Source organism: Scedosporium apiospermum (assembly GCF_000732125.1).
Source record: "Scedosporium apiospermum strain IHEM 14462 chromosome Unknown SEQ_SAPIO_0086, whole genome shotgun sequence".
Classification (NCBI taxonomy): Eukaryota; Fungi; Ascomycota; class Sordariomycetes; order Microascales; family Microascaceae; genus Scedosporium; species Scedosporium apiospermum.
In genome coordinates, this window is record NW_015971787.1 from 1,429,344 (window position 1) to 1,456,016 (window position 26,673).

At 52.4% G+C, this 26,673-nt stretch overlaps 4 protein-coding genes and 1 pseudogene across 4 annotated transcripts; 1 reads left to right on the plus strand and 4 right to left on the minus strand.

Annotated features, from left to right (window-relative positions):
* Positions 1 to 165: 165 nt before the first annotated feature.
* Positions 166 to 4,327, minus strand: SAPIO_CDS2632 (Uncharacterized protein; the record flags this gene model as incomplete). Its single annotated transcript, XM_016785603.1, has 2 exons — positions 166 to 1,234; positions 1,296 to 4,327. 2 exons carry the CDS (start codon positions 4,325 to 4,327, stop codon positions 166 to 168), a joined length of 4,101 nt encoding a protein of 1,366 aa, XP_016644979.1.
* A 1,071-nt stretch (positions 4,328 to 5,398) lies between these two features.
* Positions 5,399 to 7,446, minus strand: SAPIO_CDS2633 (Glutamate decarboxylase; the record flags this gene model as incomplete). Its single annotated transcript, XM_016785604.1, has 7 exons — positions 5,399 to 5,508; positions 5,570 to 5,939; positions 6,001 to 6,115; positions 6,184 to 6,536; positions 7,027 to 7,119; positions 7,285 to 7,308; positions 7,444 to 7,446. The coding sequence occupies 7 exons, from the start codon at positions 7,444 to 7,446 to the stop codon at positions 5,399 to 5,401; spliced, it is 1,068 nt and encodes a 355-aa protein (XP_016644980.1).
* A 6,801-nt stretch (positions 7,447 to 14,247) lies between these two features.
* SAPIO_CDS2634 (uncharacterized protein) lies at positions 14,248 to 17,330 on the plus strand (the record flags this gene model as incomplete). Its single annotated transcript, XM_016785605.1, has 3 exons — positions 14,248 to 14,814; positions 14,889 to 15,192; positions 15,880 to 17,330. 3 exons carry the CDS (start codon positions 14,248 to 14,250, stop codon positions 17,328 to 17,330), a joined length of 2,322 nt encoding a protein of 773 aa, XP_016644981.1.
* A 1,775-nt stretch (positions 17,331 to 19,105) lies between these two features.
* On the minus strand, positions 19,106 to 21,184 carry SAPIO_CDS2635 (annotated as a pseudogene; the record flags this gene model as incomplete).
* Positions 21,185 to 22,727: 1,543 nt separating this feature from the next.
* On the minus strand, positions 22,728 to 24,389 carry SAPIO_CDS2636 (uncharacterized protein; the record flags this gene model as incomplete). Its single annotated transcript, XM_016785606.1, has 3 exons — positions 22,728 to 23,036; positions 23,133 to 23,699; positions 23,763 to 24,389. 3 exons carry the CDS (start codon positions 24,387 to 24,389, stop codon positions 22,728 to 22,730), a joined length of 1,503 nt encoding a protein of 500 aa, XP_016644982.1.
* Between the last annotated feature and the right edge of the window lie 2,284 nt (positions 24,390 to 26,673).

Below are 26,673 nucleotides of genomic sequence, written 5' to 3' on the forward strand. Positions count from 1 at the left end.
CAGATCTGTATTCATATTTTACCATGTCGCGAGACCCCGCCAATCAATGTAGTAATAATAATATCCTCATTCAAACCCACATGGATCCCTCGCTTCCCCATGCCAAACGCCAAATCCGATGAAATCCATCCAATGACCCAGCCCCTAAGACCCAAACCCACACAATCACTCAAACTTGCCACTCCCCAACAACCCCCTCGCAGCTATCAACCTCTCCTCCGCCCCCTTCAACTTCCTCTCCGTCCTCCTCATCGCCAACCCCTCCGCCGCCGAAGGCCTCGCCCCCTTCCTCTCGAAACTAATACTAGACCCCTTGGCGGCGCCCCTGCGGATCTTGTCGCCGCCGAACATGTCGCTGTCCGACCCCGTCGTCAGGGGCGAGTTTGTTCCGGAAGAGGATCCCGAGATGCCACCGCTGCCGCCAACGTTGTTGGACATGAACGAGTTGGACGTTGCGCGGCGGAGGAGCGTGGGCGGCTTGCCTGCTTGAGAGGCGCTGCGCGAAAAGGCGCGGCGTCCTGTCATTGTCGTCGAGGAATTACCGCGCTTGAAGGAGAGTCGGTCGTGGATGACTGGTCCCTTGCGGTTTAAGGTCGTAGATGCGCCAGGGGGTGGGCTGATATTCTCCTTGTTGCTCCGCGACCTCGAATCACCACGCTCGTCGTCGTTCTCTTCATCGTCGTCACTATCGCTGCCAACCTCCGTAGCAGGAACGACAGATCCCAGAGGCTCATCAAGCAGACTCGAAAGAGACTCCCGAATCTGCCCAATATCAGACGGCTTCTTGCCATCCTTGGTCCTCCTCATATGCGCCGGCGCTCGTATTTCCCCTCCATTAGCAGCCTTCTTGACGTCCGCTTGGCTGTTGGGAACGAGGACACGCGCAGAAGCACCATCATCGGATTGCTGCTGCGACTGCGAATCCTCCGTCTCCGTAGTATTATCCTCGATAATATCAATGAAATCCATCTCATCATCGCTGGCTCGGTCCTCGAGGGTCCGCATGAAGGCCTGGTTACCCGGCATCTCGGCGATCTTCTTGACGCGCTCGTCGGCGAAGAGCGCCTTCTGCATCTTGGCAAACTGCTTACGCTTCATGCGCTTGCGCGCCTCGCCGCCGTCATCCGAGTCCGAGAGGTCGTAGTCGTTGGCACGCTTGCGGCGGAGCATGCCCGTCGTGATGTCCTTGAAGAGCTTCTCGACTTGCTTCTCGTCGTCGGCGCGTTCCCGATCGCTGCGTAGAGATTTGTTAGCCAAAGGTTTTGGGGATGGCTCAGGTTTGTGTTGTAACTTACGCATAGAAAGCTGCGAGCTTCCGCTCGTCCTCCGCCGTAGCAGCCCCCTTCTCATCATCAATCAGATCCTTGACCGACGCGAGGTCCCCATCGCTATCGTCATCCTCATCCACACCCCCAAGGCCCGCATACTCATCCTCCGACTCCTCGGCCTGCTCCTCAATCATCTCCTTCGCCTTGCTCTTCTTCCTGTTAAACTCCTTGAGCTTCTCCTCCCTCCTCTTGCGCCTCTCTTCGTCACGAGCTGCCTTTTGCAAGACCCCAAACGCGGTGGTCGTGTTGAATCCGAACTCGTCCTTCTGCGGGCTGGGACTGGGGCTGCCTTCGCGCGCCTCTTCTTCTTCAGCGACCTGAGACAGTTCCTCGTTAATAGAAGCAATGACATCTAGCTTGCGCCGTAGCCTTCCTCTCCTAATAAGCGGGGACTCATGGATGGAATCGGGGGTTGGAGTCGCGCCGAAAACAGTGCCAGGAGTGGCACTCGAGTCAGGAGCATCGATGAATCTCTCTTTGAGGGGAGTATGGTCCTCGAGGCCACCATCTTGAGTAAACGGCATGAAATCGGAGAGCTGTGTGTCCTCGCGAACAAGACTGTCAAGGTTCCGCATCTGGGTCTGCGAGTAGTGCAGGTCCATACCCCCTTGAGTCTCCTCCCTGAGGGTTTCTTGAAGCGGCGGCTGGCTGTCCATGATTACGTCGTCATCATGATTCATGTCCTGCGTGCTGGCGACGAAACTCTGCCGAGCGAAGGGGTCAAAAGTAGGTCGGGGCGTGTCCATCAACTGGCTGGGCGTGCCACCCATCTGGCTCTGGCTCTCATCCATCGTAGCAGCGAACATCTGCGTGAGGCCGAGCCCAGCGGGACCAGCAGGGGCAACGGGGAGGCCGGGGATAAAAGTCTTGGTCGCCGACCGTAGGACGGACATGGGTGCGGCGGGAGACTTGGTCGAAGGGGGAGCGGGAGATTTGGAAAAGGCCGCCTTGGGCTTGGGAGTAGCGTCAATGGCGACAGCATCTTCCTCGTCATCATCAGACAAGACCTGCGTCTTCCTTGACCTCCTGGTCTTGATCATGACCAGCTCTTCCTCATCATCATCCCCCATGGCGATATCACCAACCTCCTTCTCCTCATCCTCATCCTCATCGGCCTCGTTGTCAAAGAGAGGATTAGGCGCCTCCTCTTCATCATCCCCATCCTCAGCCTCATCGTCACCATCCTCTTCCTCCTCCTCCTCCTCCTCTTCAGACCCGGAAAGTTCAAGCTCAGCCAACTCATCAGGCTCCTCCTCACCACCAGATTCGCGTTCCTCCTTGTAGTCCTCATCATCAGAGCTATCATCCCAATCCAAACTGTCCACCACCTCCCCATTCTTCCTCCTCTCCTCCTTCTCCTTCTTCGCCTCCTCCCTCTCCCTCTGCATAATCTCCTGCGCCTCCTCCCTCGCCCTCGCCACGATATCTTCCACCTCCTCAATCTCCTTGAGGCGCTCCTCTTCCGTCTGAATCACGACGCCCTTGGCCTTGAGCATCTCGATGCGGCGCTGCTTCTCGTCCTTGGCCTGCTGCCGGGCGCGTGCGCGTAGCATGGCCTGCATTTCTGCCGGCGTCATGCACGGCTTCTCGCCCCTGCGGCGGCAGTTGGCGGCCTTTCCTGGGGACGTGAGCTGGGCGAGGGCTCGGAATGTTTGGAAGGTTTTGGGCTCTTGGGCTTGGTCCTTGGGGACGCGGTCGAAGATGGCGTCGAGCTTGCTCTTTCTCGTGGCGGTGATGCTCAACTCGTCGTCGGAGTCGATCGTTACAAGATTCACCGGAAGCTTCACACGAATACGACGTTTCGGGTGAACTTCCTTCGGTAATTCAGAAGCCTTGGGAACCTCGATTTTACTAGGAGACGTGGTCATGCCCTCCTCAGCAGGCGCCGCCGCCTCAGCACTGGTAGCTTCAGCAGCTTGTTTCGGTGTACGGACAGTAGGAGGCGAGCTAGGCGGTGTCTCCCCATTCCCCATCTCCACATCCGAAACCGGCGTAGTCGGTCTGCTCGAGCTCAAAGTCTTCGGCTCCGATGCACTCGCGCCATCCGCAGGCTTAAACCCAAACTTTTCAAAAAGCGCAGCCTTCGTAATCTTCTTCTTCGTCTTCGCCTGGTGCGCAAGCTGCATATTCCTCGCCATCCTTTGCGTCTCCCGATTCATCTCCTCAATGGCCCTCTTGCTCGCTTTACGCGTCGGTCTTACTTTCTGCGTGAGACGACGACCGCCCTCGTCGTCTGTGATACTCGACGTGTTACCGCCTTCGGAATCGGAAAAGAGCTCGAGTGTTGTGGGTCGCTCGTCACCTTCTCCTTGTTGTAGGCGAGCTAGTCGGGCGGTCTTCTTGGCTTCTTCCTCGGCCTCGCGGGCCTCGCGTTCTTTTCGTTTCCGCTCGACGAGGGCTTGGAAGCGGGCGTTTTTGCGTAGTTTTTTCATCGTGTCGTCGTCTGAGGCTTCGTTTGAGGAATGTCTGGTTTCGTCTTCACCATGGGCGGATTTCTGGCCGGGCGAGACGAATAGACCCGGGCTAGAGGTGGGAGCTGCAAAGTCCGCCGTCTCTGGGGTAGATGCCCTCTCGGCAGCAGGCCGTAGTCTCCTTCGGGCAACGGGGACATCTTCATCTGCATCGTTGCCTCGGTCCTCCCGTGTATCTTCTGTCGCGTCACTGACACCAAGTTCAAGCAGCCTTCGAACACGTTCTCTGGCGCTCTCGGAGGGATTTATCTCCGTTTTCGTCTCCGTATTGGATGTCTCTTCGACCGACGCGAGCATCTGTGCCGCGAACCGGCCTCGTGGCCGCACGATTTCATCTTCGCTGTCAGAGCTCAGCTCTGCCCTCCGGATCGGTGATCGTCGGGCAATCTTTGGAGTTCGGACCGGGGACTCGTCTTCGGAATCACTCCCGACCGTAGCGAGGAGCGCCTTCATCTTCGACTTGGGCGAGAGGAACGCCCCTAGGGGCGATCCTCCCTCGACGGGACTTGACGACCGAGTCGAGGACATGGTGTAGTCGGAAAGGGGAAGATGGATGGGTTGGGAGAGGACTAGGTCGTGTTAACGTAATTATTGTGTCGATGTTCTCATGCTGTATCAATAAAGGCTCGAGATTGAGAATTGGTCAAGGAATTGGGTACGATATGGACAAGATATGAGGGCGGAAGGAGGTTCGTGAGGAATAGAACTATCCTCAAGGTAGTTGGTACATATAATTGAAGGTCGAGAAGGTGTATTAGCGCAGGTGAGCTCTGTTAATATATCGGGTGGATTGCAAGACTGGTCCAAGCTGTATTCAATTGTACGCGGGGGGCACGCGTCGAGACGCGACCAAAAATGCGTGTTTCGCGGCGAGGGGCTGGCAATGGAAATGACATATGTTGACAGCCGTTAGCAGCTGTTATTTATTGATCTTCCCCCTTGCATCCATGACATGCATCTCGACGTCAATCAAAAGGCCCGGTCTCTTCGCAAGGCCCCAGATTGGTGTGATGTCTTCAGGAACAAGGCAAGACTGGAGAGAATACGAAGCCTTAAAGTTCATGATATATTATATCCCGAAATGCGCCTCAGAAGTGGCACTCTTACACCACTTCACGTCTCACCAAGACCATCTTCTGAGCATCCATGGAGGGGAGTATTACATTCCGTTCCAAGTCCAATATCACGAGAGCAGTTTCCGAATTGACAGGTGTAAGTTGACTCCAGAGGCGGATCCGATCTTCATTACGAGTGCAAGTATTGTGTACCCAGTTCCCATCATCATATAACTATAAAAAGACAAAAACGAACGCCGTCAGTGCAGCAAGACTTAGCAATCAGCTTGTCTGCCAGTCTAAAATATGTTCATGCTTTAGGGACCATGCGTTCAAGACGCACTCCCAGGGGGTTCGGTATGCCGCTGTCCCCGTCCAGATTCTCTAATCTAACACATCGCGCAACAACGAACAACACACAACGCTGCTATTATTAATAGTGCGTACACACAACTAAGAAGAAAAGAAGAAGAAAGAAGGCAACGCAGGTATTCGGTATATGCGCCACCACCATCAAAAGCACCCCAACTCTCCCATGCTCCCCTTACTCGGCATCGCCGAAACATGAGAGCATAATGGCATGCGTAATCCTGTAAGGATCCGCGTTGGAGGCAGGTCGGCGGTCCTCGAAGTAACCATAGCCCTTGGCACCAACTAGGAAATAGTTAGTATGTCGACATCTCCTGCGCATACAACTCAGGTAATAAAAACTCACCTTCCCTAGGGATACGGATAGAGCAAGCACGGTTGGCAATGCCCCAAGTGAATTGGTCAATGGCACCAGTTTCGTGCCTGCCAGTGAGGCGCTGCTCGTTCTCCTCACCGTAGACGGCGATGTGGTCGGCGTGGCGGGCCTCGAGCTTCTTGATGGCAGCCTCGATGTAAGCCATGCCGCCCTCGACACGCATCTCCTCGGTGGAGAAGTTGGTATGGAGACCAGCACCGTTCCAGTCACCCTTCATGGGCTTGGGGTGTACGGAAACCTTGGCGCCGAAGTCCTCAGCAACACGGTTGAGGATAAACCTGGCAACCCAGAGTTGATCACCCATCGCAATACCCTCACACGGGCCAACTTGGAATTCCCACTACTCGCTGTTAGTTTCATATTGCGCAGAAGATTTCAATTGAGGTCGAGTCACAACATACCTGAGCGGGCATTACTTCGGCGTTGGTACCGGAGATGTTGATACCAGCATACAAGCAGGCCTTGTAATGCGCAAGGACGATGTCGCGCTGGACGACGTTGCCGTAGCCAACACCGCTGTTTCGGGGGTTAGTACAATTTGTTGTCAAACGCTTTGTGAAATACGATCGCTTCCATCCACATACCAGTAATATTGGAATTGAGGAGCAGGGAAACCGCCCTTAGGCCAGCCATAGGGCCTGTCATCATCACCGAGGAGAGTGTACTCTTGTTCCAGACCGAACCAGGGTTTCCTGTCCTTGTGGGCCTCCATGAGCTTGGCGCATTCGTGGCGGTAGTTGTACTTATTGGGCGTGCCATCGTTGTCCCAGCACTCAGCGAGGACAAGGATGTTGGGCGAGCCAAGGAAGGGATCGGCGAAGACGGCGACAGGCTTCAGGTAGACATCGGAGTTTTCACCAGGGGCCTGACCGGTAGAGGAACCGTCGAAGTTCCAGGTGGGGAGGTCCGCGGGGGTGTATTCCTTAGCAGGGAGCGTCTGCAACGGATGGTGTTAGTCAAGGCTGGGCTTCAGAGGATAAAAAAAAGCAAAATATGCTAAGAGCAAGTTCGCGCCTAAAATCATCGTGAATCCGTTCCCCCAGGTTGCCTGCCAATCTCAGCCAAATGCTGGGGCTACGACGCAATGCTGCAAAAAAGTGAACCCGACACCTCGATCGTGGTCTTGAGACTCACGATCCAAATGATGGGCACACAAGTTGACGGTCGTGGCGTTGGTGGTGCAGATTAGTAATCTGAGCACACCACCACCGCCGGCGAAGACCGCGTCCAGCCCCACCATCACCATTAGTCACAGCATGCCCTTGCCCCTCCACCTGCAGGCAGAGCGCACCGGGTTTCTCGCCCCCAATGGGAAAGAAACCAAGACTCGCAAAAAGAAAGCAGCGAATGGCAGAAAAGGAAACAAATATCCGCGGAAGATGCAAAGACAAGGGTGCATGTTATAGAATAGTTCGCGAAAAACTTACCCTGGACTTAGAACGAGTGTTGCCGACAGAGTCGATCCAGATGTATTCGGCAATGACACTGCCCTTCTGGTCGAGGCTCATGTACTTCATGAGCTGTGATGGAATTGTTAGCAAGAGTAAATTTTTTTTTTTTTTTTTTTTTTTTTTTTTTTTTTTCCTTTTTCCAGCGTGACTCCGGTTGTATGCGCGCAGCCTGAAGGGAGGCCGCCGCCGCTGTCGGCGCGGAAGAATTTGCGGCTGCGGAAAAAGGCAGCTTACCGTATCAGTTCTCGATGTGAACGCCTAGAGAAGCACGAAAAAACAAGCGTTAGTATATCCCAATTCTTCTTCTGAAGATAAAGGCACCACATCCTTTCCGGTCGAAGTACCGGACGAGTCCAACAGCGGGGGTTTCTGAGAGGGCTTGTTAGCACGTACCATGGCTGCGGTATCTGGTGTTGTGCGTTAAAGGTGGGTTTTGTTGGTGGGTGCTTGAGATATCGGTAACAGAAAGTGGTCGTTTTCTAGAACCAAACAACGAAAGGCAAAGCGGTTTCAGAAGAGAGAAAATGAAGAAGGAAAAAATATGGACTTCAAAGTCGAAGGCGATAAGGATTGATGGGGAACACGGGAGCTAAGGGGATATTTATGGGAAATCTAAAATCGAGGCCTTGAAAGTAGACCGGGGAAAACCTGAGGTCTTTATGTTCCTGTACCGGTGGTCGACGGGACAATAAACGGGACTGTGTAGGCTCGTGCCTCCCTGGAGATTCCGATAAGAGACTTACTCCATAATAGCGCGGTTTGCCTAGGCGAATGGAGGCAGGGGGTGGCGATTCGGGACATTGAGGGCGTGTGGGCATGGTGGGGTTTGTCAAGTATGACGATAGGGCGTGGATTGGCCGAGGATGAATTTTGCGGGTAGTTGCCAAGTACTACAAGTTACAAGATATGGTGGGTACCGTCAATGACTTACATAGCCCGTAGCCTACTGCTGCGCAATGCTGTACCCAGTGAGTCTGGCTACCGCACAGATACGGTCTTTTTTCCCTGGCTAGGCCCGCCAGGATTCTTTCCACAATAAGCTGGCCAGGCCGCCCAAGGCGCTTTAATGCTGGAAGTAGCGTCCTGTTTACGTACTGTGCAGTGCTGTGCTCACTCTCCTAGGTACTTTCACTGATACGAAGGGCGGCCTTTCCGCACCGCCTATCGATAGAACCTGGCGTACCTGCCCCTCAGTATCATCCCCAATCAATTGTGCTCCCTCTCACCCAACATGTGCTGACCAAGTATTAGTCTAGAGGGGCAAGGTTCTTCAGGTGCGACTCATCGTCTGTGGGAAAAAAGATGAGGGAGGAGCCTTCCCCCCCTGTATGATATACGACCTCGCTTGTTTTACACTCTCTCTCTCCTGGCTACCGTCAATATTCGTCACCAGTTTCCCTATGACTCTTTTTCTCTCCCTTTGTTGGGGCACGGTATTCGCAACACGAGGTTCGGTACTCAAGGGCTTGCCGAAAGACACAGTGCACGAGCATCATCCTGGTCACTAAGCTGATAGGCAAATCAGCACGATGGTCATCCCGATTTAGAAGGGGGGGCGTGGGCACAGCCCGCCCACCTTTTTGTCGACAGCAACAGCCGCCCTGCTTCCCAGCTTTGGCTTTTGCTCGTTTCCCCCTTCCCCTTCGCCTTGAAAGTTTGGAGGCGATAAGACTTCCCCCAAGCCAACAACTGATGGCATATGAAACGGGGGACCACACTGGCTACTCCTAATGTACCCCGCCGGCTACAAGTGCAGTACGATATGAGTACGCTCTAGTACACAATTGTCAGGTATATGTCTAGTCACAAAGCCATCGACCTGAGGCGCGAACTGTTAGGCGGGGTCTCCAATAGATACCAAGATACAATCATACAAGATACCGAAAAAAAATAGTCAATCACCGTATCGCCTTGTGTCTTGCTGTACACGACAGGTTCTTCCGCACCACTCGGGAGGTTCCCCTTTGGTTGCTTTAAGCGTCCCGACTGGGTGGCTTGCACGTACTATGAAATTATTGCTTTTCGCGGCGCCCTACACCGACCAGCCGAACTCCTCTGGACTGTGTACACATACGCCAGATTAGGCGGAGAGGGGGTCAGGCGCCACCACAACTCGCTTGACCACACCGATTGTTCTTCCAAAGCGCAACCCTTTTTAGACCACCCCCGTCCACCGAGAGGAGATTCACGATAAGAAACATATCCATTATCATACATATTATCAGAGGCGACACGCGTCGGAATGGATTGCCCATCCCGGGACCTTGGGGATGCAGGATGAACGTAGATTCGTTTTTACGGGCAAACGGGAATAAGAATCGACCAAGTACTACTACACCAGTGGAAGGCGACGCGAATAGGGCCTATTACAACGCTAAGAAACGGGCCTTTTTGGGGACTGACATACCGCGTCACAGCTCGTCTAAATCCAAGAACCAGATTTGCCATCCATCAATTGATATATGTAGGAGTTATCTCTCGCATGCAAGGACCGCCTGCGGACTATCAAATCCCCAGTGACTGACTGGACGACTGCACGCTCATGTTGCTGTCGCCGGTTGGTCTGGGACTGAGCTGATCCCGCTTTTGCTACCAGCTCTGCTCTCCAAGTTGTCATCCGTATTGAACGCCACCCCAGCCCGAGGTCCAGGTTTTCCTTGCCCGCCCAGATTCTATCAACCTGGAAGAACCAGAAAAGGCGCAATAGTTCCTGGGAGGAGAAGAAGAAAAAAAGCACAGTACGCCGGGCACTAACATCGTTGGCATCATACCAAGTAGCAATTCCTGCAAACTCTGTTGCTAATTGTGTTATCAAGTATTACTCGATCGAATCTCTCAAGGAAACAGTTCCTCATAGTCATCAACTCCCAACTCCTTTTGCGCAATTCCCAGGGTCTTTACCCGCGGGGAAGGTGTGGGGTGATGGGAAGGGGCATGCCACGCTTCACCCGCACACCACCACCACTTTAAATCCAGGCCCAGCCAAGGAAATCGCTTGGGTTGGTGGAAGGGTGCAAGGGCTCATTAAGTCTCGATCTCATCAAGTGCAACCCACCATCTCAACTGACTATTTTCACTTGTGATATCTCGCTTTTCTGTGTTACCGCTCGTCAGCCCACGTTTGTTTTAGTTGATTCTCGACTGAGGGATAAGACGTTCTTCGAATACACTTTTCGATTGTACAAATCGTATCACCGTACTGGGAAGTCGCAGAAAGAGAAAAGCATTTGATTGATCAATCTTAAAAAGAAAAAACAGAGAACACATGAAAGGGTGCGACCCTGCGGAGAATTAGTGTGAAGAACGTGAGTCTGAATTTTGGGTACGGGTACAGAGACATGATCAAATTCCCATCGGAAATCTGCGAAAATCGACCTCGGAAGAGGTACACGCAAGTAGTGTACATCCGCATTCCAGCTCCCCATCCGCCAGCAGGACGGAGTAAAATGTGTAGTTTAGAAAACAGCCACCACAAAACATTGACGTATCGACTAGCCTAAACCTACCCCCAGCGCCAGCAGAAGGCAGGCAAACCCTATCATAGACGTAAAAGGGTTGTATTTTCTCAACCTGCCAAGCTCGGTCGGCATCCAACGTTCTGGAACGGTCCACAGATGGACTTATGCTGGGGTCGTACGTTTTGTCTCGGCAGCCACCGTGAACGCAGTCATTGTCTGCCATCTGACCTGTCTTCTCCCCCGTTTGGAAGGAACCGAGCACAGCTACCGTGTTTCGTGTCATAAGAAGCTATCTCGACTCATCCATTGGTTGCTTGGACTGGGGAGCATCGGTGTTTGCTGGGTGTGTCTGGTCGATCCTCCATAGTATTGATGCTTCGGTTATCTGTTGTGGCCTTTGGGCCTCTAAGCTGCAATCCTTTCCCTCCTCGGAAGCACGATGGGTGTCTCTCCAGACTTTGCAAAATCACAACGGAGAGCTAGACGGTGGGGTGACCGTCCACGACACAGAGGACTAGGGAAAACGAAGACGGGATCAGTCCCCACGGAGAAAGAATCTCGAACCGTCCAAAACGACGCAAACACGGTTTTAACTTTTTACCCCAGACCCCTGTCTTCCTCAAGACAAGCAGGGCAATGTGTCGTCTTCATGTGTGAGTTTTATATGTACTATGCCTCAGCACTTGGTGCTCAGAACTTCGTACACAGGTAATAATGCCCAATTGAGGCTTCCCTCCGTTGCCGTTCCCGTCGATCTGGGCTAGGTTCCCCTCGGCCCCTCCTCCCTTTCCACCAGCTTTGTTACAAATCGTCTCCATCGCGTGGCTCTCTGGCCCAAGTGCCTTTTCCATAGTGGGCCGTAGTGTATTCCATACGAAGTGCGACCTGATGGAGTCGAGATCGATGTTCCTTCTCCCTCTTTGTCAAGAGACATTCCCCTGACTATCCCCGCCACAGCCCCTCTTCTCTTTTCCCCAACTTGGACGTAGTAGTTTATGTATGTAGTGGACGAATACAGAGAACAGTTCGTTTCACTCAGGGTACACCTCCCGATCCTATGAACTCGCTCGTGTAAGTACATACGGTGCCCCAGGCATTGAAATGGAAATGCATAATACGGTACATGTGGAAATGTCCGTCTCATGCAGGATTTGCCAAGATGAACCGGCGCCTACGATTGGAAGATAGTGCAGAGTCCGTTTGAATCCCGAGGGCACTGTGCAGATAAACCTAGTGACAACCTTGAGAAATGAGAGATGGACCTTTCAGCGTCTAGATATTGCATATTGGGCAGCACATTTATGTGAGGGATCATTGGGGCTGCTTCGAAGGAGTATCAATCGAGGAATTGATCGAGAGAACTATTGCCGCCTCGCATGTGCGAAGTATTAGAGCCCCCTCTCCTCCTCCTCTATCTTCCCCAGACAGCTCCCTCAACGCCAACACAGTGTACGAAGTACAAGTGAAATTCTCGTGTACCTTGCGTATCCCTCCAAAAAGGGAATAGTAAGGTTGGTCCTTATCAGCTGTCTCTTATTGGCTATTACCTGATGTTCTGCATAATTGATTGAAGATCAGGGTCTCCAACTCTGTACTTCGTAGTGTAGCACAACGTATTTAGGTACCCACGTACCTCAAGACTCAGAATCAAGCTCAAGTTTATCTCAAGACTGAAGGTTGAATTCCCCCTCCTTCTTCTCTTTCTTGCCACACCTGCCTCGCTTCATTCTCTGGTCATATGCCCCGAGTATATTCCCTACGTCGGTGAGGACCCCGTGAACACTGAGACATGGGAATCGATACTTTCTTTCTCGTCACCGCATTTATGTTCGATTTCTGGTCAGATCTGGTTTGCATTTATCTCCAGATAGCCGGGTGCCGGGGTTGTCGGCTAAGGAAGAGAAAGGTGTTGCATCCCCAGGTTCAAGTGCTACATCCTCTAAAACTTCGAGTTTCCTCGAGCTTGTCTTTGCGACAGCCGTTTTGGGTGTTTTTCTTTTTCTTTTTTTCCTCTTTTTTCGGGGGGAAGAAAATTTTTTCTCCTCTCTCTAGACGGGAAGTGCTAAGCCAATGCAGCCTGGCACCTGTTCCTTCATACTATGCGCCCTTTTTCTCTCCACTCCTTCACCCCCTTTCAGTTTCCATTACGACAGTGCAAGACTCCTGTCCGCGTTTTACTGGATTCGAGCTCTCTGTCCACACCCCCCACAAAGGGGTTATTATTACTCAAACTATATCTCGAACAAATTGTCTTGTCATCTCGGCCCTAGTACCGTCGATGTCCATGTTCCACCAGTTCTCATGTCTGGGGATACCCTTCGAGAACAAAAAGAAAGAAAGAGCCTGAAAATGACGGGAGGCCAGAACCTTTTTAGCTGTTTTTTTAGTGGGAAAGCGGTGAATCAATATCCCGCTGTCGCGTGCATGCAGCAGCCGCACTCTCCACACACCGCCAAGTCCAGTTTTATGGAATGCAGGTCCTTTTCCTTTGGAGACGAAGCCTCCCTTCCCCTCCTTCATTTCAAAATGTGATCATTTTTGCTTTTTCAAAGTATTTTCCCAAGAAACTCTCCGCCGGAAGAACGGGCTGCAGGATCAAGAACATCTCGGTTTGCTTCGAACGTTGTGTAAATGTTACGTTTTCCGGTCAGGAGTTAAGCCTGCGGAGCTTACCGGAAGGAATTTTCTCTTCCGGACCTTTTTCGGAGCCGTCGGCCCGGCACCTGTTTCCTGAAAGCTGTGTCCCGCCGGGGGTCGGTTTCACAAACACCCAGGGCCATCGGCGGAAAAGGAATGCATCCTTCGCCAAGCTTAAGGCTGGCATCGAAGCCCTGCCGTTTGGGCATGAATTCAGTGCCTAAATAGTGGATTCCTTTTTTGGGGAATTTTCTTTTCCTCCCATTTTTTATTTTGGGATATTTCGGCTGACCCCATTTTTGGGGAGGATTTGCTCCCGAACCCAGGGAAAAGCCCCTTTCAAAACAGTGTTGATTCGGACCACACCGGACACGGACACGCGGCATATGAGTTGCCGAGCCAAGGCTTTTTTTTTTTTTAAAAAAATCCACTGCCGATTTTCTAGAATGTTGGGAATCCTATGCCCGAAGTACCCCGTACACTGTGGTCCATTTCTGTAGGTCTCCTGGTAAAGGTCCGCTCACGTGCGGAGCCCGCAATACGAGTTTGGGTGGCGCAGCTGGCAATCCATTAATAGATTGTGGCGGCGGCGGGTTTTCTCCGACGATGAACGTCCCCCCTATCCTCTTGTCCAGAAGCAGTTCTCTTTGGGGAAAGCACAGCGAATAACTGTCATAATCTAAGAAAAAGGGGACCTGGGTGATGGAGACACTACGTCATTCTGGAAATAAAACAACCTAGCCAGGGAGTCAAACGAAAGGTTGCCCGTGGGAATCTAAGGCATAGCTGATCCTCGCGGGACATGGCGTACCGGATTTACAAGTGTATATGCACTGCAAGGGTTGGCTCTTGGAGCTCCATGCTAGGGGTCCGAAGTGATTCGATGTTGAACCTTCTTAGCACACGCCGGGACACACGCCGGGACACACCCTCCAAAGGAAAGAAAGCGAATCACAAATTACACACGATCAGGTAAGGTCTAGGGTCGGCATATAGGAATCGATATAGTTCTCGACACGGGAAACGTCAAGACGCCCTTGGAACCCGCCAAGGCCATGCCTCACTTACTACATTCAGTACACAACGTCTCCTCGTCCGCAAGATGGAGCCCCTTAGCATCCCTTATCTCACTCAGAGAGCCCATGAACTCACCTTCGACGAGCTACTCTCCTCAAGGAAGGCGGCAGGATACTGTACTCCAGAAGGATACGCCATCACGGGCTTCGTATACCCCCCTGACCAACCCATTTTTTGGGTTAAGTTTGGGAACCGATCGCAGGAGGCCATGTTTGCCGAGACCCGAACGCAGCAATTCGCATTGGACAATCTCGAGAAAATACCGAAAGAGGAAAGGGAAGGCATCCATATACCCCGAATCTTTCGCATACTCAAAGAGCAGCAAAGGATTTTTGTCGTCATGGAGTTGGTGAACGGCAAAAGACTTGACGAAATCGGCCAATCTATCGAGAATTTCTACGAGAGCGAAATCTCGGACCCGTACTTCGATAAAATCACTCGAGCACTCAGGCTCTTTTTATCATTTCCAGTTCCACCGGACACCAAGCCAGGTCCTTGCGGTTGGGGTGGAATCAGGCATGTGTTCTTTAAAGACCAGCAGGCACCAGTCCCCTATATATCCGTCGACGAGTTGGAAGAGCACGTCAACAATGTGAGAAATCCGAGGCATCAGCCTGTTCTTTTTCTTTTTCGTCTGTCTTTCTGGGAACTGACACAAGGAACAAGCTCGCGACGTGGTTCTGTAAAGATAATCCCACAGTCACTTTCGAGAGGGAGCTGCATCTCGTGTACGCTGATTTGCACCTGGGGAACTTCATGTTCACAGATACTAGTGAACTCTACGTCATTGACTTCGAGCACGCTTCTTTTCTACCGCTGAGCTTTATGGCCTTTGTTATTCGCTACCCGTCGATAATGTCCGGACCTGTCTCTTCCTGCATTGAGGACAAATTTAAAGATCTCCCCGGGGATAACCTTGAGGTGATGGCGAGGGTTTCCGGTTTGATGGGCATGAGTGCCTCGAGGCTTGGTAAGTTCCAAAAATGAAGCTGTTCCCCGAGGTTCCTGTGGCGAGTTGATAGAGCAAGGGCTGACCCGCATTTCTTGCTAGGGCTCCCCGAAACGGCACTGAAGCGACTAAAGGCTTTTTGAGCATTAGTACGGTAGGGATATCAACGGATTATCGGCGTTTTTGGAGGATTATGATTAGTTTTGGTCCTTGAGGGAATGGATTCCGAGTCTTCTACCATTCTTGTTCATTTTCTCTTCTTCTCTTCTTGAAGGCAGTAACCTAATGTTGGCGGATCATGATCATTTTAGATCTTAACTGGCGTTCGGAGAGTATAGTATTATTTGGGTCTACCTCTGTATATTCGTGACCTCCAGAAATATGGTTCCCGTTCCTATCGTTCAAACAGTGGTGTAATTCGGTGGGCTCCAAGCTCACTTCTATGAAGTCGTCGTGAGGCGTTAGGTGCTACAAGCCTCGCACTTTGTATCTCCGCAAACAGGGATAGTAGGAAGTTGCGCTGGGGTTTGCGCCTGCCTAGACAATTGGACCACATGCGTCGATGGATCCTTCCCTAGAAGTGTACAAGATACATGTGATCATGAGAAAGAGTGAAGTGGAAACACCTCTAGAGTATATCCATAATATGCCAAGGTTGCTGAATCGCTATTTCATGAAGAAAAGCCGCTCAAAGTCTCATGATAAAAGGGCATAAGATGAACTGGACAGAAGGGAATCTAGCCCGTCACACCCGTGGCCGCGGACACACTCGAGACCTCACACGCCAGCGCCAGAACTTTGCCAGTGCTCGCAGGGCGCAGGCCCTTCGGTCGACTACGGGTGCTTCTAGCAAACCCGCAAGAGCGCCAGCCGAAGAAATACAATCGTCGTTCTTCCGTGATAGCTGCCTCCCATCGAAGGATCGGCCGCAGGAGGATAACCATGTCCGCAAGCCAAGTAAGGCAAAGGAAACTACACCCATTCTCACGGCAGCCCTCGAAAAGGCCGTCCAGCGAGATACCAATAAACGGAAGCGAGGCTTGGAGAGAGGGCAGAGAAATGATGACGATCTAGAAGCCAAGCGGCGACGGCTCCTAGCCATGCCAGATTGGGCGGGCCTCGAGATGCAAGAAGAAATCGAGCGACTGCAGACACTTTCCGATCGGCGTTGGGATCGATCGGCAGTCGAGCGAGGAGGAGACATGCCATCCCACTTAATGACATCACAACAAGCTTGGAGAAGAAGAAGCAAGGATAAGACCCCACCTGCTCAAGAGGAGGTAGCACCAGGAGGAGGATCTTGTGCTCCACGACTTCGCCATCCAAGACCTATTCGTCATGCGGGCCAACAGCTCGTGAAGGAACTTGAGTCGTCGACGGGGGCGCTGAGATCAAGTGTTGAGAGAGGGGAAAAGGATGACGATAATCTGTTACCTCTCTGCGACGAGTTGCCTGACGTGACGGTGAGACTTGATTATCTGGATGATTCGAGTGTTGCTGAATACCATGCTCCTTCCGTGGCTGGAGGCAGCGGCACGGGACATGTGGTGCGTGATGTGGGGTGTGCTATTGATGAGGAGCGTGGGAGTATCCCGAGTAGAGATATTGCTTGTGGGGAAAGGATCCGGGCTGCGCCGGATAGACCTTCCTTGGAGAAAGACGAAGTTCCACGACCTCCCTTGTCGGAGTCTGATGACGTCAGTTTAACTGCTCTGTTATCGGACGACGATAGTATCTCTGCCGACGAGGAACCGCGTCTGGATCCGAAATACGTAGGTGAAGAGTCCTCTTCACGATCGAGTGTCCGTGGCATGGGTAGTGCCTCTTCAAAAACAGGGAGTCACCGCCCCAGTGATGACAAGAAAGTAGAACGCGTGAAGAAACAGCACCAAGCGGCGGATGAAACTCCTGGCCCCCTACTACAGAAGGATACTGAGGACGAATGGCTCAACTTCATCTTCAATGGCGACGGTGCCGACGAGGCCCGAAAGCGGGCCTTTGACATAGCGAAACGAGACACCGCGCGGTTGCTCGCTCCCTCTCTACCGTCTTCCAGCGGACGCGAAACGGCCGAGTCGGCTCCGGGGGATTCGGACGCCGGGGCTACATGTGGGACGGATGGCCATCCCGATCCGGACGATCTACTCTCGGAGGCGTAACCAAGAATTACTTCCTCCACTAACATCCGTGGGAATTTGTCCTTCGTGCCTAGTAGATCGGACGAAAGACAGTGGGGAACACATACCGTGTACTTTGCGTATAGATACATCGGGTTCGTCCGTGTTTATCGGAGCTAAAAGCGATACTTTCGGCCATTTTGTTTCTGGCGGGAAAGCTTCTTAGCCAAATGTTTTTGTTCTGGAAGTTTCGTTTGTCGAGTTTATGGTGGCGTGGTTATAACGTGGTTTATCTTTTCGACGGACAGTAGCCATTCTCGGCCTTCCTGCCGCCACCGAGGTATATGTGGCTTTTACTTTGGCGGCTCGGTGAAGAACTTGGGGGGTGTCTAGAAGTTCGGTGAGACGCATCACAAGTCGCTTAGGAGTACATCGGATCTACGGTTCGGAGAGGTGGAGGGGTGCCGGATCAATACCATCTCCGGGGGTGACTGTAGCAAAGATGAGCACCTCGGGTTCTTCATCTTCAGGTGCCAAGCGAGACAAGTTCTAGATCTTAACCTTCCCCAGATGCTGTGTTAACCCTCTGGCTAGTATCGTCGGTGCCTACGGCTGAGCTTGGGGGCGTGAAGCTGAAGCTTACTCTTTGGCCTACTTCATCAATCTGCTCGTGTTCAGGGACGAGGCTCAGCTCTCTCCATCTTGTAATCCAGGCAGACTATCCACAGGACCGGCCATCTCGAACCTCAGGGCTCTGCCGTTTACGACTTATACCAAAACCAAGAGGTGAGGGATTCGTTCCTTTTCCTCTTGCTGTACAATTTAGACCTAGGGAAAAAAAAAAAACGAAGAAAAAAAGAGAAAATGAAAAAGGGAGGGGGGGAAGGGGGGGGGAAGAAAAAAATATCGATGTGCCTTCTTTGAAGACGCATTGGGATTTGAGCCCAATGCGGGGGTCGAACCCGCAGCCTTGAGATTAAGAGTCTCACGCTCTACCGATTGAGCTAACCGGGCAGGCTAGTGGTGTTTTGTTGTGCTTAGCTTCTTCCCGGGTGGGGATTTCATCGATGTGGTCGGATCGTTTGTAGGGAAAAAAGCCGGGGATCACGATGTACTGCCGAAAGACTCCAGAAGCCAGCCTCACCAAAGGATAGAAATGGGAAAAAAAACATCCCCGGCTTCACGCGAAACGAGTTCGTGAACACAGAAGAACAAAACCCTCAAAAAAAGGCCCAAACATATAGGGTGTATTTCTTCTCTCCTTAAATGCACTTCAACCATACCAGTCCACAGGCCAGCATATCATATCACCTCCTCACCCCATCAAGGGTCTGCGCTTTAAATAGATGTAGACTGCAGTTCCACACCTGCATTGCCTTCTCCAGTCTCGCACTCAACAACTTCCTCTCGCCAAAATATCCATTCTTCTTCTTCTTCTCCTCGTCCTCCTCCTCTCCCTCCCCATTCCTCCTGTCAAAACATGTCTGTATAATAATCACTGTATTTTTTTGTATCTTTCATCCGTCTTGATCTTGTCTGTCCTAAAACACCCTGCTTCGCCATCCTTGAAGAACATGAACAGAAAAAAAGGGGGGAGTAGAAGAAAAGATGAGAAAGAAGGAAGACGACACCCATCCCACCGTCTCAACCCCTAAATTCTCGAGAGCTCACAACACGGGGAGAAAAGAATGTACTGGCGGGGAGGGTGGAACAAAAAATCTAGGATGGAAAGATAGGCGAGACGAGGCTGTGTAGCAGTAGGCAAAAGAAAAAAAAAAGAAAAAGAAAAAATTGTTGAAGCCAGAGAACGCAAGAATCTAAAGACCCCTCCTTCCACCCGTACTCATGAGCGTAATCTTCTGCTTCTTCTTCTTCTTCCCCTTGCCGCCGCCATTAACATGCCCCTGACCCTGCCCATCCACCGCCCCAGCTCCCACACCGTTTGTGGCACCCAAGGCGGCACCTACATCCTCCACGCCAAGAGCCTCCAGCTGTGCCGCTATCGACGCATCGGCAAGGATATCGGCGTCCTTCAACCATCCATCGTCAACCGCATCCCTCTCCGTTCCCGTCATCGTCGGCGACGGCGGGAGCTGCACGGCGGGCGTGCCCCATACAGTTCTAGCCGTAGAGGGACTCGTCGACAAATTCGCCAACTGCGCAAAACCAGCCCTAGGCTCAGGAGGCGTCGTCGAAGCCGCTGCCGCACCGCCACCAACCCCAAGGGGCAAAAAGTCCGCATCCGAAAAGTCCACCTTAGTGGGCTCACCATCATCATGCCTAATCGACATCGGCTCATATCGCGGAATCGTCTTCTGAATCGCCGCCGCCTCAATCCTCTCAGCCTGCTGCCTCAGCTTCTCCTCCTGAGTAGCTTTATCTCTGTTGCGCTTCCTACGCTTCTCGATGTCGTCGGCGAACTGCTCGAGGATCTCGCCGGGCACGATGTCAGTCCAGTCGCACTCGAGGAAGCTGATGAGGCAGCCGCGCGGCAGGTGGCCGAGGTACTTTGCCCGCCGTCGCATCGCGTCGTCTACTACGTGGCCCGTCGAGATGTGCTCGACGCGAGGTAGGAGGGTGCACGGGAACAGCGAGAAGTCGCCGTATTTCGTCTTGAGGATGCGGATATCTAGGGGCGAGAGGTAGAGGTGTGGCGGGGCGCTGTAAAAGAAGAAGTCGGGACCCGCCGCCTGCTTCCCGCGACCCTTGGGGCCAGAGGGGACGTTGGCGTGATCTTGATGATGGTGGTGGCTGTCCTCGTCAGACACTCCACCGGGGGGTGTGGTTGGGTGGTCCTGTTTTCCAAGGTCCTTGATGGCTTCCTTCGCATTCTGGATAGCCTTAATCGCTTTCTGTGTCCACTCGCCGTCGGACCCAAACATGCACTCGTCCTCCTTCTCCTGCTTCTCGAGGGCCGCAATCTCCTCGTCGTACTGGACAACCATGTACGCTCCATTCGCCTTCATCACGCGGCCGTAGTCCATGACGTTCGCCGCGTACTGCCACGGTATATCGTCTCCCACGTCCAAAACCTCGGTGCCGCCTTCCCGCGGCATGGCTAACGTCGAAGAGGCGCTCCTCACCATCAGTCGAAGAACGACATCGTCGCCCGGACGCGGTAGCGGGCTCTCCTGGCCGGCGTAGAACCGCACGGGCCGAACGTCGGAAAGCTGAATCCTGTCCTCGCAAATCGGACACTTTCTCCATCGCCTCTTATGTGGCGGGATATGCGAGTCTACGTCCTCATTTGTTTCCGAGTGATGGTAACGGATCAAGCATGGGAGACAGAATATGTGACCGCACTGCGCCATGCGTGGCGCTACAGGATCCGACAGGCATATCGGGCAGGAGGTCGTCTGTGACTGTGACGAGGCAATGACCTGCAGCACATTGGCCCAGTCGATCTGCGCATCGGGGTCACTGGCGATCGTGGAGTACGATCCATCGGGGGACACGATGAAGCGGTAGTTGGCCCGGACGTATCGCTGCTTGTCGGCCGGGCGATATCCCGAACCCCAATGCGGATTCCTTCGATACGTACGAGCAAACGTATGGTAGTTATCCATGCCGGGAACGAGCATGGGAGCGTGGTAGTTGTCGAGGAGGTGTGTGATGGAGGTCTGGCCCCGGCGGGAGGTGCCGTTGCCGAAAGTGTGCGAGTGAGTCATGGCGAAGTCGTCGTCCTCGATGATGGCGGCGGCGGATCGTCCGGCTCTGCGCTGGTTCCTGTGCTGCTTTCTTGCTACCTGGGCCTTCCTCGGCGCCGCGTTGGTCTGGACAAACGAAGGCGACTGGACGGGCCGGCGGGATTCGAAACTCGATGTCGTTGGTCCGGGTTGGGGAGAAGGCGAAGATTGGGGAAGGGATTTTCCCAGGTTCGACAGGTTCGATGACATTGTTCGCGCAGAACAGGGGGCAACCATCCAGCGAACCAGCTCGAGCAGGGACGATAGTTAGAGGTGGCGGTTTCGGAACGCTGTTTTTTTTGAAGGCGAGACGCGTCAAAGTCGTGGTGCCACTCGAGGCTTGAGTGTCCGGAAAACAATGCTCCTTTCGAAAACGAAGGCCTCAGAAAAACCGGGGTTTCAGTATTTCAGCAGTCTCCTGTTCCCCGTACTACCCGTCTCTCGCGGGCCCTGGATTATATACACTCCACGCTGTTCGATCCGAATTTTAGAGGCCAGCTCCCGAACATCCAGCCAAGTATTAGCGAAGGACCGAGAAGTCGAATGAACGGAATCGGCGTCGGAGGGAAAAGGGAAATCCGTCCCCTTGTCTTTTTCCCTCGCACTCGTTTGTATCTCCGGAATGGACCGACGATTCAAGTCGTGACTGGCTCTTTCCGAACGCACCAGGACCGGTTACGTGACCAACTCGCAGTCAAGGACAACGGAACAAAAAAAAAAAAGAAAAAAAAGAGGAATGCTGTCACGAAACCCAGCCCACCATGATTCGAGACTTCCAGCTCTGGAACTCCCGAAGATGGGGATGGAGAATTGCAATGTTCTAGATGGAGGGGAGGCGAAGCATAAGACGTATGGTAGAGGAGGGGATTTAGGAGGAAGAAACGAGCTCTAGGTTGATGGGAGAGCAGGGGAGGGGAAGAACAGGAACAGGGAAGCCAAAATGGCTTTGGAGGTCAAGGGCTCGCTAACTGTAAGGGATACGGAAGAGAACGTGGAGGGTTTGATAGGATGGACAGAGTCTGTCATGGTCTTGATGCGTCTGACGCTGGATCGAAGCGGCTAAAGTGAAGCCTTACGGAGGTCACATGTGGCGATATTGGTGACTAATCAACAAAACGGATTTGGGCTAAACCGTATCGGGAACCTACGTAAGCTACGCAATTGAAAACGGGAACGTGTCTCGAACCGTCTCGGCTGAGAGTCATTGGACAAATGAATGGCACCACTTCAAACACATGAATCAACCAAGCACTCCAGACAAGTGATCGTCTCTCACCTAGGGCCGGCCGTATTTGTGTCATTCTGATGAGCTCTCGGACAACTTGGGGAAAACGGGGGACTTCGCTGGAAATACGGACAGGTCTTGTCAGGTCAACCAACGACCAATATCATTGCCAAATCGTTCTCAAGCTCAAGCTCTGGCAAACTCTTCTTGCCATGTGGGGTAGTTTGTGTGTTGCAAGGCATCAAGGTACTTCTTAAGCAAAATAAGAAAACACTAGTTGAATAATCAATTGTTACAAACCAAAGCCCGCCGGGGCATCCATCCACTTCGCCGGAATACATCGATTGCTCCATGTTGTCTCTCGCGAAAAGCCAAAGCCACCAACTTCCGCCCATACCATGTTTATCCGCTTCCTCCACGACCGTTGCAAATCATTAATGTTACAGCTCAGGAAAAGAAAGGACCCAAGAAAATGCCATCGATGTTAGGAGATGAAAGAGAAAAGAAAAGAAAAGGAGTATAGAGCCATTATGCTGTGGCTTCCTCGACCTTGGCCTTCTTGGACTCTTCCGATTCGGCATCATCTTCGGCCTTGCGCTTTCCGTTCGTCTCGGCAGTGGGTGTACTGGGCTTGGACTCGTCCTTCTGCTCCTTTTGCTTCTTGCGTACGAGTCCGCTCAGGTCGGTGGCCGTCTTCTTAGCTTCCTGAATGGCCGCCTGCTTCTCAGCGGAGGACCCGCCGACGGCGGCGCCGAGGATACCACCCAACTTCCCAAGGCCCTGTTCGCCGTAAAGAGTCTCATTGAGATCGATGGGAGGTCCGCGAAGATCAACCAACTGTAGTACCTCTCACGTTAGTGGCTGTCATTGTAGTAGGAGTAGTGGTAGTAGTAGTCGGGACTGCGGTATGCCTATAGAAATGGAAGAACCTACCCGCTGCTCCATGTCCGCAATGATGTCCTTAACATCCGCAATCTCCTGTCGCGTGAGTTCATTATCTTCGGGCGATGCCATGGTCGCAAGGTCCACCTCCTTGGCCTGGAGCTTAAGCTTCGTGCTCTCAATGGCGAGTTCCAGCTCCTTGACAGCCTCGTCCCGCTGCTCCTGGTCCACGGAGTCGGTCTTGTTACCACCCTCGTCCGTGGTGATGGAGGCGAATTCGAGGGCGAGAGATAGTTTAAAGTGGGCCTCGGCGATGATCTCCGATTCCTTGGGATACAGCTGCTGCTTGTACTTGAGAGATGCGCGTGAGTCGGTGATGGCATTGGGGTACCTTTCGTTCTCGAGGGAGATCTCTGCGAGAAGATCGTGGGTGTCGGCGAGGCGCTCCTTGACATGTCTTAGCAGCGGATCCTCATCGCCTTCCTTTTCTTCCTCAGTCTTTTCCCGAGACTCCAAGTTCTCGAGCTTTTTCGAATAGAGAACCCTCGCGAGGTCGAGAATTTCAAAGGCTACGGCCAAGTCGTCTTCCTCCTCCTCCTCTTCTTCTTCGTCACCACCCTACAAAGCCCAATCAGTTAGCACTTGGAAGCACTGAGAAAACGAAAAGTGGGAATATCTTACCTCTTCCTCTTCCTCATCGGAGTCCTCAAAGTTCTCATCCCCCGTAAACTGGAACAATGGCTTCTTCGTACTCGGCACGGCTACCTCCGCCTTCTTGTCCTCCTCCTTCACATCCTTCTTCCCCTCCTCAACCGTCACCGAACCGCTCGGCTCACCCTTCCTATCCTCCTTGGGCTTCGCGGCCTTCTTCTCCGCTGGCGCCTTCTTCTGCTGCTTATCCCCGCCGGCCTTGCCTCCCAGCACATCGCTCTTGGCCTGCCCCACCTTAAACAGACTCCTTCCGTACAGGAACAAAATCTCTGCGTTCTCGGGGTCCATCTCGCCGTTCAGCTCGGCCTGCCTCTCGGCCGCCTTGGCGTAGCATTCGGCCGACTCTTCGTACTTCTTCTTCACGTAGAGCGCTGTGCCCTTGGCACATAGGTCGGCGAGGGTGACCTTTCGCGATTTGCGCTCCTCCTCGTCTTCCTCCTCTTCATCGCCGTCTTTCGTGGCGTCGGCCGCGGGGGTCTGGGCGTCGTCGACGTTAGCTCCTGTGAGCGGAGGCGCGGGTTCGCTGGTGGTCGGTTCGGTGGCGGTAGCGGATACTTCTTCCACAGGCACGGCCTTGGGCTCAGTTGCGTCGGACATTTTTGCGTTTTCTGCGTTGTCGCGTAGGTGTGGTGAAAATTAATTGAGGTTAGATATTCGTATGGGAGATGAGTTTGGATTTTGTAGGCTGAAAAAAAAAAAAAAATTGCTGGGAGGCAAGTTTTCTCTAGCAAACAAGCTGAACGCTAGGTTTTGTGACAGGTAAGGGGAAAAGAATTAGACGAATCAATTAGAAATCCACCAAGTCGTACAGACGAAGTTGATGAAGATGGAATTTGTCCCGGCAAGTCCAATGGGAAGGTGGAGAGACGAGAGAGCCAGGAACAATGACGAAGCGGAAGGTACGATTCGAAAGGGTGGGACATGCGACTTGAGAAGAGTGACGCGATCCTGATTCTGATCTGGAAGGAGCGCGTCAGCAGAATCTGGGGGATGCGGAATGCGGGTCCTCAGACTAATCTAGTCTTTGCACTGTGCAGCCGATGGAAGAAGGTCCGACCCAAAGCCAAGAGTATCAACAGTTGCACGAAGGAAAGAGCCTATATCGAAGATCCATTGTTCTTCTTTGAGCTGATATTTCGAATGAATAGAGAAACGGTTGCGAATTCATAACTTAAGAGACCTTACAGCATCCCGTTGACCTCCTCAGGGCGCCCTTTCAGAGGCCTCGTTGCTCATGGGCGAATGCTCAGCAGATTATTTAGATCCAGTAAGTTTCAATAAGCTTAACCTCTGTCCGTAGTGGTGATTGGTTCTGGGATTAAGTCTTCCTTGGAAGACAATGTTTTGGGGCTGTAGGCTATTACAGAGACTCCGCCGCTCTGGCAAGGAATGTGAAGCCATCCAGATTTGCCAGCGTTGTTGATGTCCGCGTCGCATTCAGCTCCGGATCGATGCATGTTCTCCGAAATATCTCGGGACGGACGTCAACACCAATCTCAGGCTCAGCCAGTTATTAGATGAGCTCCCGCATATACAGGAAGAAGGATGACCAAATGTTTGTGTTTCAAGGCTTTTATTCCAGGCTCTCCAAGATTTGAATGAGGAAGATGAAGGCGCGATTGTGGTGGAGGCTCCTTTCCTCGCGCCTCTTCCTTGCCTCTCTCCTCGCTTGCTCGTTTCGGAATTATAAGTGCTCCAGAGACGGAGACGGTATTCGCAATTCCATTCGGAAATAGACGAATAAAAGAACAAGAGGGCGTTTCTCGCCATGTTCATTCACCTCGCGCTGAATCGCCCATGGGCACGAACCGAATCTCGACTTCTCAAGCAGTTCCGCCATTCCGTTTCTTCTCGCTATCCACACAAGGATGGATGCCTTACCCGTCATCACCATCACCCTCAAAACATCAAGCACATAAAAGAACCCATATTCAAGAAAACGTATCTTCAACTCCAAATTAAGTGGTATTACTATGATACAAGCTCAATCTCCGTCAATCTCCCCAAATCCCCATTTCCACCTCAAACCAAAATGGACCCCCTTCCCAAAAGCCGGAGAGGGGCTTCTTGGATCTAGACCCTTCCTTCCTTTCCTCCTCCAGTCTCTACTAGCATAGACTTTTCGAAGGGTGTGGGATTTATAGTTTCCCAACGACATAGAGAACCAACAATTTCAAATACCGGCGGCGGGAAGAAAGTTACTTCCACCCAAACCGCAAGCTGTCTCGAATGCGTGTCGTTGGGAGGGATATAGTGCTCCTTCGGGTTGCAAAATAAGAGGGGAGAGAAATAACAAGAAACAGGAAAAAGGAAGAAGAAAAAGAAAGGAATCGCGGCTCAACTGCCCTTCCAAGCTTCTTCAGGTACAACTCACACCAAGAACAAATCAGGGGGAATCGTGCGCGGCAGTTCAAACCAATACCGAACGAGAAAAAGAAAACAAAACAACAACCAAAGACTGGGACCGCGTCTAATACTGGCAAGGGTTGGTCTGGGGGAGTTGTTGGGAGCGAGGATCAGGCCAGAATGACGGGAAATGAGGCGGGTGATTTACCCCCTTGCCAGCAAGAAAAAAAAAATAGAGTGACGATCAGTCCTTTAAATAGCAAAATGACAAATGACAGAAGAAATGGGAGCGATAAAATAAGACCACCTCCCCTCCCGCCTTCATATGTTCCAAGTGAGCCTGACCACCCACCGCCAGAATTCCAGTTGTCCCTCCAAAAACCCTATAACCGCCTTTGCGAGTATGTGTATGTGTTCGTATCAGAACCGCTCCGAGTCGAAACCGTGGGCTCAAAAAGGACATTAGGCATGCCGACATGACGAGTTATGAGAAAGCGAAATCCATGCGCCATGAAACCCAGCCGACATCAGTGCC